This window comes from Watersipora subatra, chromosome 6 (genome assembly GCF_963576615.1).
Source record: "Watersipora subatra chromosome 6, tzWatSuba1.1, whole genome shotgun sequence".
In the NCBI taxonomy this organism is placed as follows: Eukaryota; Metazoa; Bryozoa; class Gymnolaemata; order Cheilostomatida; family Watersiporidae; genus Watersipora; species Watersipora subatra.
The window spans coordinates 45,730,550-45,747,888 of NC_088713.1; the positions used below are offsets into that span (position 1 = coordinate 45,730,550).

At 35.0% G+C, this 17,339-nt stretch overlaps 1 protein-coding gene across 4 annotated transcripts in view; it reads left to right on the forward strand.

Annotated features, from left to right (window-relative positions):
- The window catches only part of LOC137398947 (guanine nucleotide exchange factor VAV2-like), a 76,486-nt gene that overhangs the window by 55,916 nt on the left and 3,231 nt on the right, over nt 1-17,339 (forward strand). For 3 of the 4 annotated variants that reach the window (XM_068085109.1, XM_068085111.1, XM_068085110.1), the window contains 7 exons: nt 2,121-2,240; nt 8,226-8,278; nt 9,429-9,545; nt 9,866-9,953; nt 10,504-10,591; nt 11,287-11,361; nt 16,887-16,949. In XM_068085109.1, the coding sequence (XP_067941210.1) occupies nt 2,121-2,240; nt 8,226-8,278; nt 9,429-9,545; nt 9,866-9,953; nt 10,504-10,591; nt 11,287-11,361; nt 16,887-16,949 (604 nt within the window). The remainder of the gene's footprint in view (nt 1-2,120; nt 2,241-8,225; nt 8,279-9,428; nt 9,546-9,865; nt 9,954-10,503; nt 10,592-11,286; nt 11,362-16,886; nt 16,950-17,339) is intronic. The other variant, XM_068085112.1, reaches the window with a different exon arrangement.

The following is a 17,339-nucleotide window of genomic DNA, read 5'->3' on the forward strand; positions in this document are numbered from 1 at the left end:
CTAGTACAGTATAAGGCTCGAAATGAGCTCGATAATGAGCTATATGATGTCTCATAAAAACAAGCCTAACGTTTATGAAATCTGCTTGATATGCTTACTATATGAACAGCTTGGTTTTGTTAGGAACAGGCAGTTCACATCTTGAGTTTGCTCTGTACGCGCACTTCATAATTGCAGCTCTTTGCAAAAATAAAGTATACAGGCATGCAGATGAATTGCATCTTCATTGTTTTTACACGTATACAAAGACAGAACGCCTGTCATACAGCTGTCATGCAACTAAGATACTTGTGGATGCGCACACTGTAGCAAGTATGCACACAAGTATGCACACTGTAGCAAGTATGCACACAAGTATGCACACTGTAGCAAGTATGCACACAAGTATGCACACTGTAGCAAAGACTTTGTACAGTTCACCAGTTTTAATGCACAGACAGGAAGGACACCATGCTATGTGACCAATCCAAAATTTCCACGTCTGGAATAAATTTTAATTTTAGAAATTATCTTGAACATAAAAAGTGATTCAAGAAAGTGAGTAAAATGAACGGGACAGGAAGTAAATATGAACAATAAACCAGTGTGAATTACAGTGGACCCTCGCTATACAGTTTTAATTTGTTGCAGTGTTTGCATCGGTAAGGCAAAAATTTCATATAGAGGACTATAGAAACCCATAGTAAATATTTAATGCAAACAACCCCTGGTAAAAGTCATCAAAATTTCATATATCCCCTGTACATATTGAAAATTAGTAACAAAATAATATCGTAACCTTAGTAACGATAGTTACCTAGAGTAACTTTAGTGTATTTACTGGGTATTATCTGCAATAAAATGTAACAATGCACTATGAGCAGTACATACCATAGGGAGTTCTTGCTTGCGAGGCAGGCGTATAACATAAACGTTGAATGAGTATAGCTTGAATTTACAATTTCAATTTAATGTTCTTTTTTGAGCTTTTAGGAGCTTGTAATCTTGTTTCCACATATTTTGCACCTACAACATAGCAGAGTAAGGCATGGTGAATCTTTTGATACCAAATAACTGTAATGTGAATTTTGCTGCAAGTCAACCTTTAAAGCCAATTTATACTATGTATTTTACTGAGCTAATCGTTAATTTTATCATTTAAATCTTCAATTTTTAAAATGTAAGAAAATTACTTCTTACACTTCACATCCTACATCAGCCACAATTGATGTTATTTACATCCATAACTTTTGCAATTTGGAATTGCAAACAAAACTAAATATAATATGAAAAATTTGTTTAAGACATTTACATAAACAAGCGATTTACTTGCTTTGGACTGTTCTACACATTATACTCAGTCCTTTGAGAGAGTTGGTAGTCACTTCTACTTTCAGAGAGTTAGTAGTAACTCAGTAACTTCGGAGAGTGAGTAATAACTCAGTAACTTCAGAGAGTTGGTAGTAACTCAGTAACTACAGAGAGTTAGTAGTAACTCAGTAACTACAGAGAGTAGGCAGTCACTCAGTAACGTCAGAGAGTAGGCAGTCACTCAGTAACTTCAGCGAGTGAGTAATAACTCAGTAACTTCAGAGAGTTAGTAGTAACTCAGTAACTTCAGAGAGTTAGTAGTAACTCGGTAACTTCAGAGAGTGAGTAATAACTCAGTAACTTCAGAGAGTTGGTAGTAACTCAGTAACTACAGAGAGTAGGCAGTCACTCAGTAACTTCAGCGAGTGAGTAATAACTCAGTAACTACAGAGAGTGAGTAATAACTCAGTAACTTCAGAGAGTTAGTAGTAACTCAGTAACTACAGAGAGTGAGTAATAACTCAGTAACTTCAGAGAGTAGGCATTCACTCAGTAACTACAGAGATTCAGTAATAACTCAGTAACTTCAGAGAGTTAGTAGTAACTCAGTAACTACAGAGAGTCAGTAGTAACTCAGTAACTACAGAGAGTCAGTAATAACTCAGTAACTTCAGAGAGTAGGCAGTCACTCAGTAACTTCAGAGAGTGAGTAATAACTCAGTAACTTCAGAGAGTAGGCAATCACTCAGTAACTTCAGAGAGTAGGTGATAACTCAGTGCCTTCTTATCCAATCCCATTTCTGAATGTAAATTGTTGTTCTTTTTTTCAGTCAACTCTGTCAACTCAGTCAAGAACTTCTGTTGGATCAAGGTTTACTTTCCGAGACAGCGGCATCAGCGGCAACCTTAGCTTCGGCAGCATGAGCAGTGGCACAGGCAGCGTCATCAGCGTAAGTTTTCCTTTTACAAATATATATTTTATGTTTATATATAGACTAGGTGAATGCCGGGGTGACAAAATAGTTTTGCACAGAAAGTTTCTTTTTATTTAACACTAGCTGTTCTACCCGGCGTTGCCTGGGTAATAAAAAAGTTTGGACAGACAATTCATTTGTTTTCAACATATAACAACACTCGCCATTCTAATATTCAAACAACATATCATGAGAAAAGTGTTTTGTCATATAAACAATGAGAAGTAGTGAAAGTTGCTCGCTATTAGCCTGCGCGCTATTAGCCAGTACGTTTAATAATATGAGCGGACAGCTTCTCGTGACGTTATGCAATGACCCGTGTCGTACGTAAAGCCTTTGGGTATTGCTCTGATATAATGACTTGTATTGGCAAGCTAGGAACTCAAGCTCTGTAGTTTAGTGGGTAGGGTGTCGGACTGGTGTGCGGCAGGGTTTGAGTTCAAATCTTCCATACGAAATCTTTATTCCAAGATTTTAAGATCTGCAGCCGGACAATCAAACCTACGAATAAACATACGACGACCAACTGTAGGTAATACAGTTACTAAAGTTAACATACTATTTTGTTACTAATTTTCATAATGTACAGCACTTTTATAAAATTTTGGACGATTTTTACCTTCTTTTTTCTTCATTGTATAATTACAATGGTTTCTATACCCGGACATACGATTTTTTCGCCATACGATGCCAGCCTTGGAGCGGATTAACATCGTATCTCGAGGGTGCACTGTACCGGTTGTTACTACTGAGAGATCAGAAAATAAAACATATTTAATCGCATAGGCTTTTTAAAAGTTCGAAAAATGTTACTGACTTAACTGCTGACAAGCCTCCATCACTCTATAATTTTTCCTCTCACTCGGGGCCCAACTTCACACCACCTGCTGATACTCCACCGTTAGAATAATGTTATTACTTCTTTCTTCCTCTTGAGCAAGGTGGAAGTAATTTGTAAAAGATTTTAGTAGCAGAATCTAACAAGTATTACGAATATAAACGTACGAAGATTAGAGTCCTTCGACCACAGTCCAAACTGCACTCATGGAAAAGTGCTAGAGTTCAGTGATGAAGGGCAATTATTGAACTATGTCTGAACAAGGGTTTGTGAAACACTCCAATCAAAGTAACTTACTTCAATGGATAGCATCGCATTCAAAACCATTCAATAAATTTCAGAACTGTTATTGAACTGTCAACAGAAAATTACATGACTTTCGGATGTTTTGGGAGACCTTTTTTCGGCAAAGGGGTCGAAGCTAAGTTTTAGTATGTATTTTACTAGACTAAACTTCAACTTTGTCATAGGCTTAACATTTTACTACTTATCTCGTTTCAATTTCATTTTTATTATAAATTATATTGAATAAGCCTGAACTGAGCTAGTGAGCATCGTATATCTCCTTCAGGCGTTGTGGGAGAGATTTCGGTAAGTAGCATATCGGCATTTTTGTTATTTGATCGTAATTAGTACACTGACTGCCAAATTTTAATTTCCATGAGAACTTCTTGTTGATATTGTATGGCGGAAAAAAGTCAAAAAATAAAATTGTTCTCATATAGGAAGGACAGAAAAACATGTTCCATATACTAAGGCAAAAAAATTTTCTAGCAAAAGCATCGTGACCCCAGGATGCACTGTACAAGTAATAATTATGCGTGTGCAATTGCGAAAAGGATATACAGTATACAGTAAGAGTGATGGGAATGATATGAACAGCTTATCCTTTTTTACACGCTATTGTTATTACACTTGCGATTTGAATATTGCGAGTTCAAATCCAGTACGATGCAGGTTTTTCATTGCTAATGCTTTATTGCTATAACTGGACAGACGAATGACATACAACAGGCAAACTTTGAGATTTATATAAATATACACACCAATTATATATCTTTATATATAAATATATATTTATATATAAATATATATTTATATATAAATATATATTTATATATAAATATATATTTATATATAGATATATATTTATATATAAATATATATTTTTATATAAATATATATTTGTATATAAATATACCCTTCAAATTTCTAGTTTATAATTATATAAAATATATGTATACACATTAATTATATATTTTATATTTATATTTAAATATATATTTCATATATATAAATGTAAATAAATAAATTATACAAATATATAAGTATACCCCTTAAATATATGTTTTATAATTATATAAAAATATACACACCAATTATTTATATTATAATTATATATAAACTAGCCGAATGCCCAGCACTGCACGGGTATTAAAAACGCAGTAGTAGGTACTCTAGGACACTTATGTATTCGCCTCATCTAACTTTCGTGGAGTCATCCTCTCGCGGAAATTTCATGAGCGAAACTAAACTATCATAACAAACGAGCGAAAACGCGAAATTAAATAGCTTCGTTCATTGATAGTCCAAAAAACAAATGGCAGCAAGCGATCAAATTGCATTATCGACCTCGCCCACACCATTCTACCTCCGGTTCACAATTACAAACTATTCCTAAATTGAATTTTTTCTTATCGGTGAACTGAACCTGAGGAATCTAATTATGTTTGTTCCACTGCATTTATTTTCACATCACTATAATTTCGCACTCATCAGAGCTGCGAAATTAAGTTGCAGTGAAATTTTACTGTATGCTACTCACGAAACTAAATACTAGCGATATATAAGTGTCTAGTGACCTAGGGTAATGTAGTTGCCGTTGGCTAGTTAGAGCAAGTTAGTATATGTAGTGCTAAACATGGTAATAAGAGCCTTGGGACAATCTTTGGTGACGTCGTGCACATCATAGAGTCGCTATGTGTATTTTAATCCAGATAATGACTATCTGCCATATGACTCCATTGTATCCAGTGTAGCTTAATCGGTTAGCTTGTCGTCTTGTGAGCTGGAGGTTCCGAGATCAAATTCTTTGCGATTTCCAATTTTTCATGGTTAGTTTTTAATCGGTGTAACAATACACAGGGTTTAGCGAAAAGTTTAAAAAAAACAAGTACCGTACTTGTCGGACTATTAGCCGTTACTTTTTTCTGATGATTTGAACCATGCGGCTTATATAAGGGTGCAGCTATTCTGTGGCTTTTTCTTTCACCGCTAGGGCGCATTAACCAGAATCTCCGGTTAGTGCGCCTCTAGCGGTGAAAGAAAATACAAAACAATGCCTAACGGTACTGTTCCGTTAGGCACTAGGTTAAAAGCGTCAGTTAATACGAAACAGTGCCGTTAAGCACTGTTCTGTTGTAAACCGGAAAGTTGCTGCCGTGTTAAAAAGCACTGTCCTGACTTCTGCGGCCTATACAAAGGTGCGGCTTATGTATTGTTTTATTATCGTTTTTGGAAAATAAAGCAGATGCGGCTTATATAGGGGTGCGGTTTATATTCCGAAAAGTACGGTGTTTAGATTTGTATAGATATATCCACCAAATACCAAATATATATTTTACGTTTCTGTATAACTATACACAACAAATATGTATTTCATATTTATATCTATATAAATCTCATAGGTTGTGCGTGTGTGATTCGGTTTGTCCAGCTATAGCTATTAAAATGTTGGAATGAGGAATCCAAATCACAGAAGATTTAGTCTCGGGACCTCCCATTCTCCAGACCAAATGCTAAACCATTAAGCTACACCAGATTGATGCATTCATTGGACGATATGAGTCGATATCTGGGTGAAAATGCACATAGCGCTATGCGTTACGCAAGTCATCAAAGCTTGCTCTCATGGCTCTTATTAGTAAGTAGCCAACTTTCTCAAATTGGCAATGGCCATTGGCAATGTGCCAGGCTAATGGCAAGTGGCAGGCAACTACACAACCTGTCACGGTTTATAAGCTGGTTTATAATATCGTGCAACGCCGGGCGTTTCGCTAGTATATGTATAAATATTAAGTATAACTTGTGCTTCGCATGTTCAGTTGGCGGACCTGAGAAATTTAGGCATTTCATAGGTGAATATATGTTTACATTCTATGCAAGTTCTATTGTGTTAATGTTTGACACGTACAGTGATCTCTCGCTCGTCATCTTTCGCTGCTTCGCGGATTTTTTTTACAGTGCATTGTGATCTGAATCCTGATTGGCTCAGGGGCGTTAATGTTGTCTAGAAGTAAAACATTGATGCTGTTCTGTATTGTTTTGTCACTCGTCAGCAGTTTTCGTTTCCTCACATTCTGCCAAATTTATGTTTGCAAATTTTCTTCGTGACAAAACCCACAATGTCAAAGAAACGTTCTGCACCGACAAAGAGGCCTCCGGACACGCCTAAGAGGCCGAGGAAGATGCTAACTATTGCATAAAAAGTTACACTTATGGACATGCTAAAGGAAGGTAAAAGCTATGCGGCTGTAGGGCGCCATTACGAAATAAATTAAATCTTCGGTTCGTTCTATGAAGAAGGAAAATAATATAAGGACGACAGCAGCAATATTAGTTACCAATATTAAAATTGTTTTTAAACAAATTTTGGACCTAAGCACAGGTTTTGCTTTTTGGTCTCATTCTATAGTACAATATTGTGTGAAATAATAAAAAATAACGCTGACTAATTCACAGATTTCGCTTATTGCGTGTTTTTTTGGGAACGCAACTCCCGCAATACACGAGGATCACTGTATTGCAAAGTATATGTACTGAGCTATGAAATTGGCTCAATTAGCATGCTATAGAGTAGTCTTTCACTTTTCACGATTGATGGGGATCGTCGTTCCCTGTGATGAGTGAAAATCCACGAAATAGAAACTAATTTTCATGTATATGTATCAGCCAAATTCTTATAAGTATAATAAATGAGTACATTGAAGATATATCGGTTGACTCTCTGTTTATATTTCAACTTCAGTTGCGGTATTTTAAGCCGGTTTGGACTTCATCTGGCCTGTCTATTCGTACTTGTGATTATTTGGTTTTTTCGTGAGAAGGAGGTCACATGTTTATAAATGTTTTTTATGTATGTATATTTATTTTAATTTTGTTGAAGTTTATAATTAATTTTGTTTTAATTTTTCAATGATCATTTTTAACCGTAAAGTGCTGAAACCGCGAAAGGTGAGCCGCAAAGTAGTGAGGTATTACTGTATGTGTTGTAATTTTTTAATTGCCATAGTGGTCAGCATAGCCCAGGACTGCAAGAGTCTTATAGCACCCACTGTTTTGCATAACTTCCATTTCGAGCTGGACAACTCCTGATTTACACAAATGGAATGGTTTTGTTACCTTGAGTGGACAATAGTAGATATAGTGTTATAGTGATATAGTGGATATACGGTTATTAGTAGTGGTTTGCTGTTTGACTTTGACTATTAACATAACTTTCTGTTTATAGCCCTTTGAATGTATTTCAGAGTAGGTCTTGTCACCCTATCGTTATTTTCATGAATAATAATTGACATTAATGTAATGTAATGACCAACGAATTTATGATGCTTTATCCATGATCAGCAACTATTCATTTCTCATCTGATACTAAGAATGAATTAATGTGATGTAGTGTCTACCCGGTTTTCATTCCATCTCTCGTAACAATATTGCATAAGATAGCCTCAGTGTTGATCGTATATGAGCCAAACTGAGGCTATTTTTGAAAGAATTTTAGTGCGATTTTGCAAACAGTAAAATTTTCCCTAAAAAATATCTTAAAGAATGCAGAGAACTAGAAATATTTTGATGATGAAATTGAATGCGTGATAACATAAACGATCGATGTCAGTAATCAAGGTCAAGGCTGTTACTATATATTATTTTCAATGTGTAAATATTACCACTTATTTTTATGGTTAGCTATCATTTAGTAGTAAATACTTATCAGACGACTGAGAGAAAAATTGTCGAACATCAAGCATTAACAGATATTCGTATTTACAAGTCAGGTGAACAAGATAATAGGAAGTTTATTGTAATTATCAGTCCAAGGACACACATCTTTATGTACTTTGTAGGCGGGCTCGGACTATGTCAATACTCCTGATACAAATCTATCCATTTATCCTTGGTGAGTCACAATATATAACATACTTTCTAGAAGATACTGTCAGACTTTCTTTGATGTACTTATGTACTTACCTCCATAGAAAATACTGTTAGTATATATTTGATGTACATATGTACTTACTGTCATGGAAACTACTGTCAGCTTATCTTTGATGTACGTATGCCGTTAATTTCATGGAAAGTACTGTTAGTGTATATTTGATGTATGCATGTAGGTTACTTACTTTCATGGAAAGTACTGTTGGTGTATATTTAAAAGGCTCAGTACTTGCCTTTTAGCTTTTGTTAACTGTGATTAGTTTTGCTTCAGTTAGACAAATGGTAGCATGGTAGCATTCTTTGCTGTGAACCACTCTGCAGTTTAATGCTTGCTTTACAGAATGTTTTCTGACCAGCCCAGGATACTTTAGTAATTGTTTGTTTATTGAAGCATTGTTTTGCTAACTTGAATAATAAAGAAATTATTGTATAAAATTATTAAGAATATTCGTTTTAGTTTGTTTTCAAAATTATAATAAATTCGTAATAATATAAATTTATAATAAATTCATAATATTATTTATAATTATTATTATAGTAAAGACATAATCTTTACTATAATAAGGGCAGTTATTATAATAAGGGCAGTCTCCGTCTTTCTGGAGCCATGCTAAAAGTGTTAGGAAATAAAGATTCCCCACACAGTGATCGAATCCGCGGTGTCAGATTCAAAAGCAAGTGCGATTCAACTGCACAAACCTGTCGCTTTACCAATTCACAAGATAGTTATGCATGTACTGATTATTCATGACAGTCTCTCACAGTGCACGGGACTGGCAAGTGTAGTAGTACTATAGCATAGTAGCATTACTAGTTTATCATAATTCAAGCCAGAGACTATACTACTAATGGTTTGTAGGTATGTATAGTTCATGTATATCATGGTCTGTATGTATGTATGTATGTATGTATGTATGTATGTATGTATGTATGTATGTATGTATGTATGTATGTATGTATGTATGTATGTATGTATGTATGTATGTATAGTTCATGTATATAATGGTCTGTAGGTATGTATAGTTCTTGTATATCATGGTCTGTAGGTATGTATAGTTCATGTATATCATGGTCTGTAGGTATGTAGAGTTCATGTATATCATGGTCTGTAGGTATGTTGGAATGTACAACAAAAAGGAGGCTTCAGCAATGCTCGCAGATGCCGAAGATGGGGTATTTCTTGTCAGGGAAAGTAAAGATAATCCTGGAACTCATGCTATTGGAATTGCGTAAGTTGTAACTTTAGTTTCAGTAACGTTAGCTTACTGTGCATGCATATTTGCTCACCGTGTGATCAATTCTTTTGTACTAATTATGTAGTTTTATTCTTTCGGCTATAGTTTGTTGTATTCATTGCTATGAATATGTACTCGTCACTATGGACTTGTTGTAATCGTCGCCACGGACTTGTTTTACTTATCACTATGGATTTGTATTCGCCACCATGGCCTTTTATTCATTGCTATGGACCTGTTAGACATCCTGTTTGGGTTACCCAGGGTTATTTCTATTGTTGCTATGTAGTTACACAGTCATTCTCCATTTACAGCTATGGAGAAGCTGCCAAGCATATAAAGATTACAAAGACCAAAGATGTATTCTCCATAGCAGACTTTAAAGGCTTCAATTCAATACCAGTGAGTCTACACGAGCTATCATGAAATAGTGGGAACAATGTGTCTTTGTGTGCCTATAGAACCGCTAATCATCATGATTCTCTATTTTGGATTGTTATCATCAGGTTAACATGCATGTTAACCTGATGATAAAATGCATGTTAACCAGCCTTTAAGCAAGAATACTGACCTGAACATGTTAATCCATATATTAACATATTTGTGAGTGTATTGGTTAACATATATGTTAAAATATGTGTTAACATGAGTGTTAACATATTTTAGGCAAGAATACTGATCTAAAGATGTTAATCCCTATTTAAACATATTTTTGAATGTATGGGTTAACATATATGATAACATAAATGTTAACATGTATGTTAATATAAATTTTACTTATATGTTAACATATTTATTAACATTTATATTAACATACATGTGTCAACATGTCAAAATGTTGACAACAAAATGTCAACATTTATGTTGACATAAATGTTAACCAGCGGTTAGGCAAGCTAACTGCTCTAAAGAGCTTGTATGTTAAGAAAAGCCGTTATCTGTCCCATTTTAGGATTTAATCAAGTACTATCAGACGCACACATTGCACGACAGCTTTCCTGAGTTGACAACGACTCTCCGTATCCCCTTCAACACTAGAGGTTTGGATCTCTTACTAACTCCAGCATATTTACCAAATGCCTTATATCTTACCTTGCATCTTCGCTCCTTTTTGCCCTGAATAAACAAGTAGATTTTCAGAGCATTACCCATGCAGAATACAGTAAACCCTCTCATCTTCACTGTTTTGGTTTCGTGGCTTCTGTACTTTACGGGGTAAAAAATTTGAACAGATTAAAAAACCAAAGTCAAATCTCTCACACACTGTTCTAATTACATCTTTCCGTGAACATCATTGTGATAGCTGTCTCCTGTGTTTGCTATTTTTCTTGTTGTCTTTTTAAAGTACAGAGCTTGTGACACTCTTCATGCCTCTTAAGTACCATCGACCCCCATAATTGTCTCATGAACTTGAGAAATTGAGGAAAATGTTTACAAATAATAAAAATAATGAATAATAGTTTACATATAATGAAAAAGTGACTCTATTAGATATGGCTTTGTTAGTTTTATTATTTCCACTTTTCGAGGAGGTCGCCATTCCTGATTCACCCCGAAAAGTAAGGGATATGATATATATGATATATTTTTGTTTTGTATTGATCTTTTCATTAATCTTTACAAGAAGGTTTTTATCACTTTTAACCCGCTATGCATAAATTTCCATTTATTTTGCTTTTTATTCACCCCGCCTGCATTTAGCCTTCACCGCTACACTTTAAGTTTGTTTACCCAGGCTCGGTCAAGCGTGGTTCAGTTAGCCACTCCAACTCTTTTGACAACACATCAGCACACGAGGGGAGACGACCGTGTAAGTTTTAGTATCTGCTAGAGCTTTCCTGTCATTGTTAGGCTTTTGTTAACCTTTAACAACTGCGGTGTTGTATGGGTAACTTCTTATCTGAGTCGATGTCTGTGATATCTGAACTTATTCTCAAGCATAGATTGATCTGTGGCTAGTTTGCTCTATGAGCATATCTGAGCTCTCATTAACTGTATTGACTTTTGATCACGTTTGGCGAAAGTTGGAGTAGATGTCGTCATCATGGCATTTATTATCTTTCTGTATATTCTCACACATACCTTAAGTCCTTATGCTCAAGTCCTTATGCGCGGCTTGTCGTTGGGCGCGACTTCTGGTTCAAGGTCTTAGGCCGCGGCTAAATCCAAGTTTTTAAAACTTATGTGAGGCTCAGGGCGGCTTCTCGATAAATGCTGTCTCTGCTCAGTTCCACGCTATAACCATAAAATCGCCGTCATGATACACTTTTATGTACGGGGTTTTGGCGACCTACTCGTTTATTTTCAAGGTCATGTTTATGGAATACTTTAGACTAAAGAAAAATTTATCCCCCATGTTTAACTCGCCTCAGTCATAGGTTATTAACACCGTTTCATTCTTGACCGGCATCTTTCCATAAACGTGAAGCTCCTTAACAGCGCAATAAAAATCTAGCTGAGACATGGCAAGTAAGTTCTTGATGCAAGGGTTTAGAATTTTAATTCGAACTGGGAAGTAAAAGAAAATTCTTTTCACGTGTACTGGTGTAGCCTGTTTTCTTATTCAAGAAGACGGGAGTATAGCGAAACCCGTCTCAACAATCTCGCTCCCGAAGGGGTCAAGGACGTCAAAACCTCAGTCATTAGCCGCGGTCTGTGTGCATATGCGGTTTGTTGGAGAATTATTTTTTCTTTTGTAAGTCATCTGTTTTTGAGCACAAGCCGTGCAACTTGAGCATGAGGGCTTACGGTAAGCCAATCCTAAAAAAAACAGCCTTAAAATCGTCACTTTTTAAATATTTGTCTGTAAACCAACCCTAAAAATCACAGCGTGCTGGTACAAATTTATCAACACAACAGTTTTCAGAAAAGAATTAATGAAAATGATAACCATTATTGTCGTTTCACTTTTGCTAATAACAGTGAGGTTTTTTCAACTATAGTAGTGGCATTATTAGTACTGCTAGTTATTACTAGCGGTACCGTTAATGGAAATAAACTACACTGAGTTACACGTGACGAGTGTAAGCACATAAGCGATCAATTGTGTGACCAATCAATCATAGTCTGTTATCGCTGTCATAGCGCACTATTATCAACCAAGCACTGCTTTCTCTGTCTCATCATGAGAACAATAGTTGAACAGAAGATAGGCAACAAACAGCGGTTTTGTTGCATTTTTTTCAAAGAAGTTTCACATGGGGCTTTTTCAATGCTAGTTCTTTGTACGGTATAAAACGAACTGTAAGTAAAAGGCTACCAGCCGCTGCTTAGCGTGGTTTGAGTTGTACCCTACAGGGTAAATTTATTAGCGGGGTCAAGTTTCGCGCAAATTTCCTTTTTCATGCATATTCGGAGACTAAATTTATTTGCAGGTGAACACAATCATTCTCTATTAAGAATTAACTCTATTGCAGCTAGAAATAAAGTTAACCCTTCGCATGCGCACACCTCATGCTTTTGTTTCTATTTCTATTTTCATATCTTGTGACAACCTTGAATATTTTTGTAAAGAGGTGTGATGCATTGGCAATGGAGTTAACTCGAAGCCCCGGCGATGATTTTAAAAAAGATTTGGAACTCGGCTACGTTTAGATTTATGCCTAGCGGCTAGTTTTTAATTTGAAGCAGTAGTTGTTCTCCCTTGTGTTTAAAAATAGAACTGATTATTAGCGGAATTTAATAATTCACGGAATTGACTTCACGAAATTGCGAATTTCTATATCCATCGAATGTTTTCATCCTGTAGGATAATTGTTGGAATTACAATGTAGGTTAGCATAAAGTCATGTCGTTTACGCGCGATCATGGTTATACGCGTATACACCGACTTCAAGTTTGGCAATCCCCTTTTTGAGTTTCAAACTTGGCTTGTATGCGAGCATTTACTGTACATATTGAAATACGTACACTTTTGTACATTTTTTGCACTGAGAGACTGAAAACTCAGTTCTGGCCACCCAGTTGTATCTAAGTATCATCTAAGAATCGCATTAGAAGATGCCACTGCTTTTTTTTTAAATTGTGGCCAATTTTTCGGAGTAGAATTTTTGTGTTTTGTGCTCTGCATTTCCCGCCCTTATATGCTCATGTATTGATGGCAATCAAGGCCTGTTAAATCGAGGTATCACGCACCCTTTACATTGATATTAATCAACATATTCCATATCTCTGGTGATTAGAACTTAACTTTATTTTGGAATATTAACTAATAACCTATATTTAATTTTAGTTTTCAAGTCCCATCTTTACAAATGATATTCAGTGTTAGTTAACCGGAACAAAACACCAGAGATGGGACAAATATTGTTTGTCCCATCTCTGGTGTCAGCTATCATTGTTAAAGGTTGACTTGCAACAAAATTCACATTACAGTTATTTGGTATCACAAGATTCACCATGTGAATCTTGTGATACCAAATAACTGTAATACCAAAATCTCTGTTGTGTTGTAGGTGCAAAATATATGGGAATGTGATTACAAGCTCTTAAAAGCTAAAAAACGAACAGTTAATCGCAGCCACACGAGACCGCCGTAGTTTGGATTCGCTTTCCAAAACGGCTCAAATGGGACGTAGTTGTTGATGGTTTCTGTTTACACTTTCATGCAATCTCATTCGTCGAAATATTTTCACAAATATACTTCACGCATTCAATAAAACCATGTCTATTGTTCTTATGCGTCTATTTTATCGTCATTGTAATGCTGTAACTTTTAGCACTGATATCTTTTAACTTACCGTACAAAATCGTTAAACTTTTTAACCTTAGCTCGAAGGAGTACATATCATTGTATGATAATCATGACGAGCCTGTTGGTTACCTGTGATAATCAGAAAGTGTTGCAAAAATTATTTTCCAAGTATTGGGTCACGTGATCAGATTACGACTTGACGATTAGTCCAAGCCGAAACAAAACTGTAAAGTAGCGAGCATCTATATTTGATACGGGGTCTTCGGTAAAACCCGAAGTGTTTGTCATAAACTAGTGCTACGATAAGTTTATATTGAGCTTTTTATTGGCCTTTCAATTCACGTGAGAACATCACGTGACAAGACGATAACCACACTGTAATGAATACGTCAGGTAAATAAAGAGATTCCAGATTTTCGTTTTTGAGCTTTTAAGAGCTTGTAATCACATTTCCACGTATTAGGCACCTACAACAGAGTAAGACATGGTGAATCTTTTGATACCAAATAACTGTAATGTGAATTTTGTTGCAAGTCAACCTTTAACATTTTGAAGCCTGGTCCTGAGGCAATTTGAGCGTCGTCTGTCCCTCCTGATTCTTTGCCCAAGTAAGGTCGCCTCTTAGTTTTGCTATGTTTACTCTGCGCTTCTGGTTTATGTAGGAATACAAAATTTTTGTCTCTATCACGTTTTCGGTATAATTCTGAAGTTTCAAGTAGATTGAATTATTAGTTTCAGGGACATCGTCAAAATACTGAGGGCACTTTTACCCGACTAGGAAATGAAAAATGGTTAATTACAGGTTCTCAACTCATTTCAACTTACATGATACGAACAAATTGCATACAACCACTACCAATTATTTTGACAATATCATTGCCAGCTGCTTTAACAATCTTCCACTAATATTTGTTCTCTTAACAGAGAAAGGTATTTAAAAGGTATTGTTGCATGGCATAATTTGAAAAACATTTTTATATTTAGAATTAAGTATTGTCAATAAAGTAATATATATATATTATATATATAATATATATACGGGTATTTATATACATGTATATTATGCAGTTATTATATGTATATAATCACTGCATAATTCCATCACTGCATATTATATTATGCTGTGATGTATATATATATATATACATGTATATATATATAAATGTTATATAATGCAGACCATTATATATATAATATATATATAATAATATATATGTAATATATATGTAATGGTCTGCATTATAAAATATTTATATATGTATATATATACAGTATATATATACTGTATATATTGCATATATTATATTGTATATAATATATACATGTATATATTTATACATGTATATTATACAGTGATTATATGTATATAATCACTGTATAATACCATCACTGCATATTATATTATGCAGTGATTATATACATATAATCACTGCATAATATGCATGTATATATTTATACATGTATATATATTATATATATATAATGGTCTGCCGGCAGAACATTAGTTTCTAATGACATAATGATTGAAATTCTTGGTAATGAAGGATAAAAGTAGACAAAGTTGGAAAGCTTCCTTCCCTTCAGCAACAAAAGATTTACACTAAAACTATTTGTTTATTTATTCATAACAAATATACACTCTATCAGACTCGGTGTCCTGCAACCTTTATGTTTCTTCAGTTGTCTCCAAAACTCCGCTATTTGAAAGAGTATAAAAAACTATTCACTCCGTTTCTGTTTTTTATTTTGAGTTGTTTGCAAGCTTGGAGCTTCAATAGAATATGCGGTTCAAACGGAATTGATGCGGTTCAAACGGAATTGTGTTATTTTAAGGAAACATTCGATGGAAAGTTGTTAATATGGTCTGGGATCAGGGAACGTTCTTGTGTATACAAAATTAGGATTCAAAGTGTTAATTAAAGTTGCAGTTTCACTTTGTCGCATTTATTTATTAAAGTTGCAGTTTCACTTTGTCGTATTTCTTTATTAAAGTTGCAGTTTCACTTTGTCGTATTTCTTTATTAAAGTTGCAGTTTCACTTTGTCGTATTTCTTTATTAAAGTTGCAGTTTCACTTTGTCGTATTTCTGTATTAAAGTTGCAGTTTCACTTTGTCGTATTTCTTTATTAAAGTTGCAGTTTCACTTTGTCGCATTTATTTATTAAAGTTGCAGTTTCACTTTGTCGTATTTCTTCATTAAAATTGCAGTTTCACTTTGTCGTATTTCTTTATTAAAGTTGCAGTTTCACTTTGTCGTATTTCTTCATTAAGATTGCAGTTTCACTTTGTCGCATTTATTTATTAAAGTTGCAGTTTCACTTTGTTGTATTTCTTTATATGAATGCACGTTGTTGGGTGCCGATTGTAGCTGAGGTTGGACGCAGTTGTCTCTGCATATGGATAGAATAGATTTCGCAAGCAATTTATACATGTTATAAATTGTGTCACAAATTATGTCATTGCATATTATATAATTTTCTTTTCTCTCTACTAGCCGTAAGCGCTGGTAGAATTTCATCTCGTAGTCTGTTAGCTTGCTCATAACGCCTCTAATGTTGTCCGATTATCACCATCAAGGTTTTGTTAATTCGTTTCTTTTGTATTCCTCTAGATATCCATAATGCATTAGCCCATTTTTTTAGTTCCACGGAATCGGGTTGGCTCTTCGCCTTCCCTTTTTTCAACTTCCCCTAGCCCACGGGCAGGTAAGCTGGCTAGAGCTCAAGCCTAAACAGCGTCAGCTAACATACTAGCATGGTTTGAGGACTGATTCTAGGGTGGCTGGTTGATAGCGATCGCTTTCACAAACACCTGGTCTTTGAGGATCTAATAAAATCAGCTAATTACGAATTTTCTACTGTTGTGCTTGTGGCTCAACGTAAATGGATCCATGTGGTGTTTTCATGTTGTTTTCATTCACATTTCTATGTATAGTAGTGTGTGAAATAAACTGGACACTTTGTTGGAAAACTAAAATTCTCATTTACGGCATTGTTACTCATTGTATAACGTATATAACGTAATTAAAATGTGTCAGTTTGACCTTTCAAGCGTTTTTCCAATTGGTTCGTGGCTGAGTTCCATGGTCATGTTCT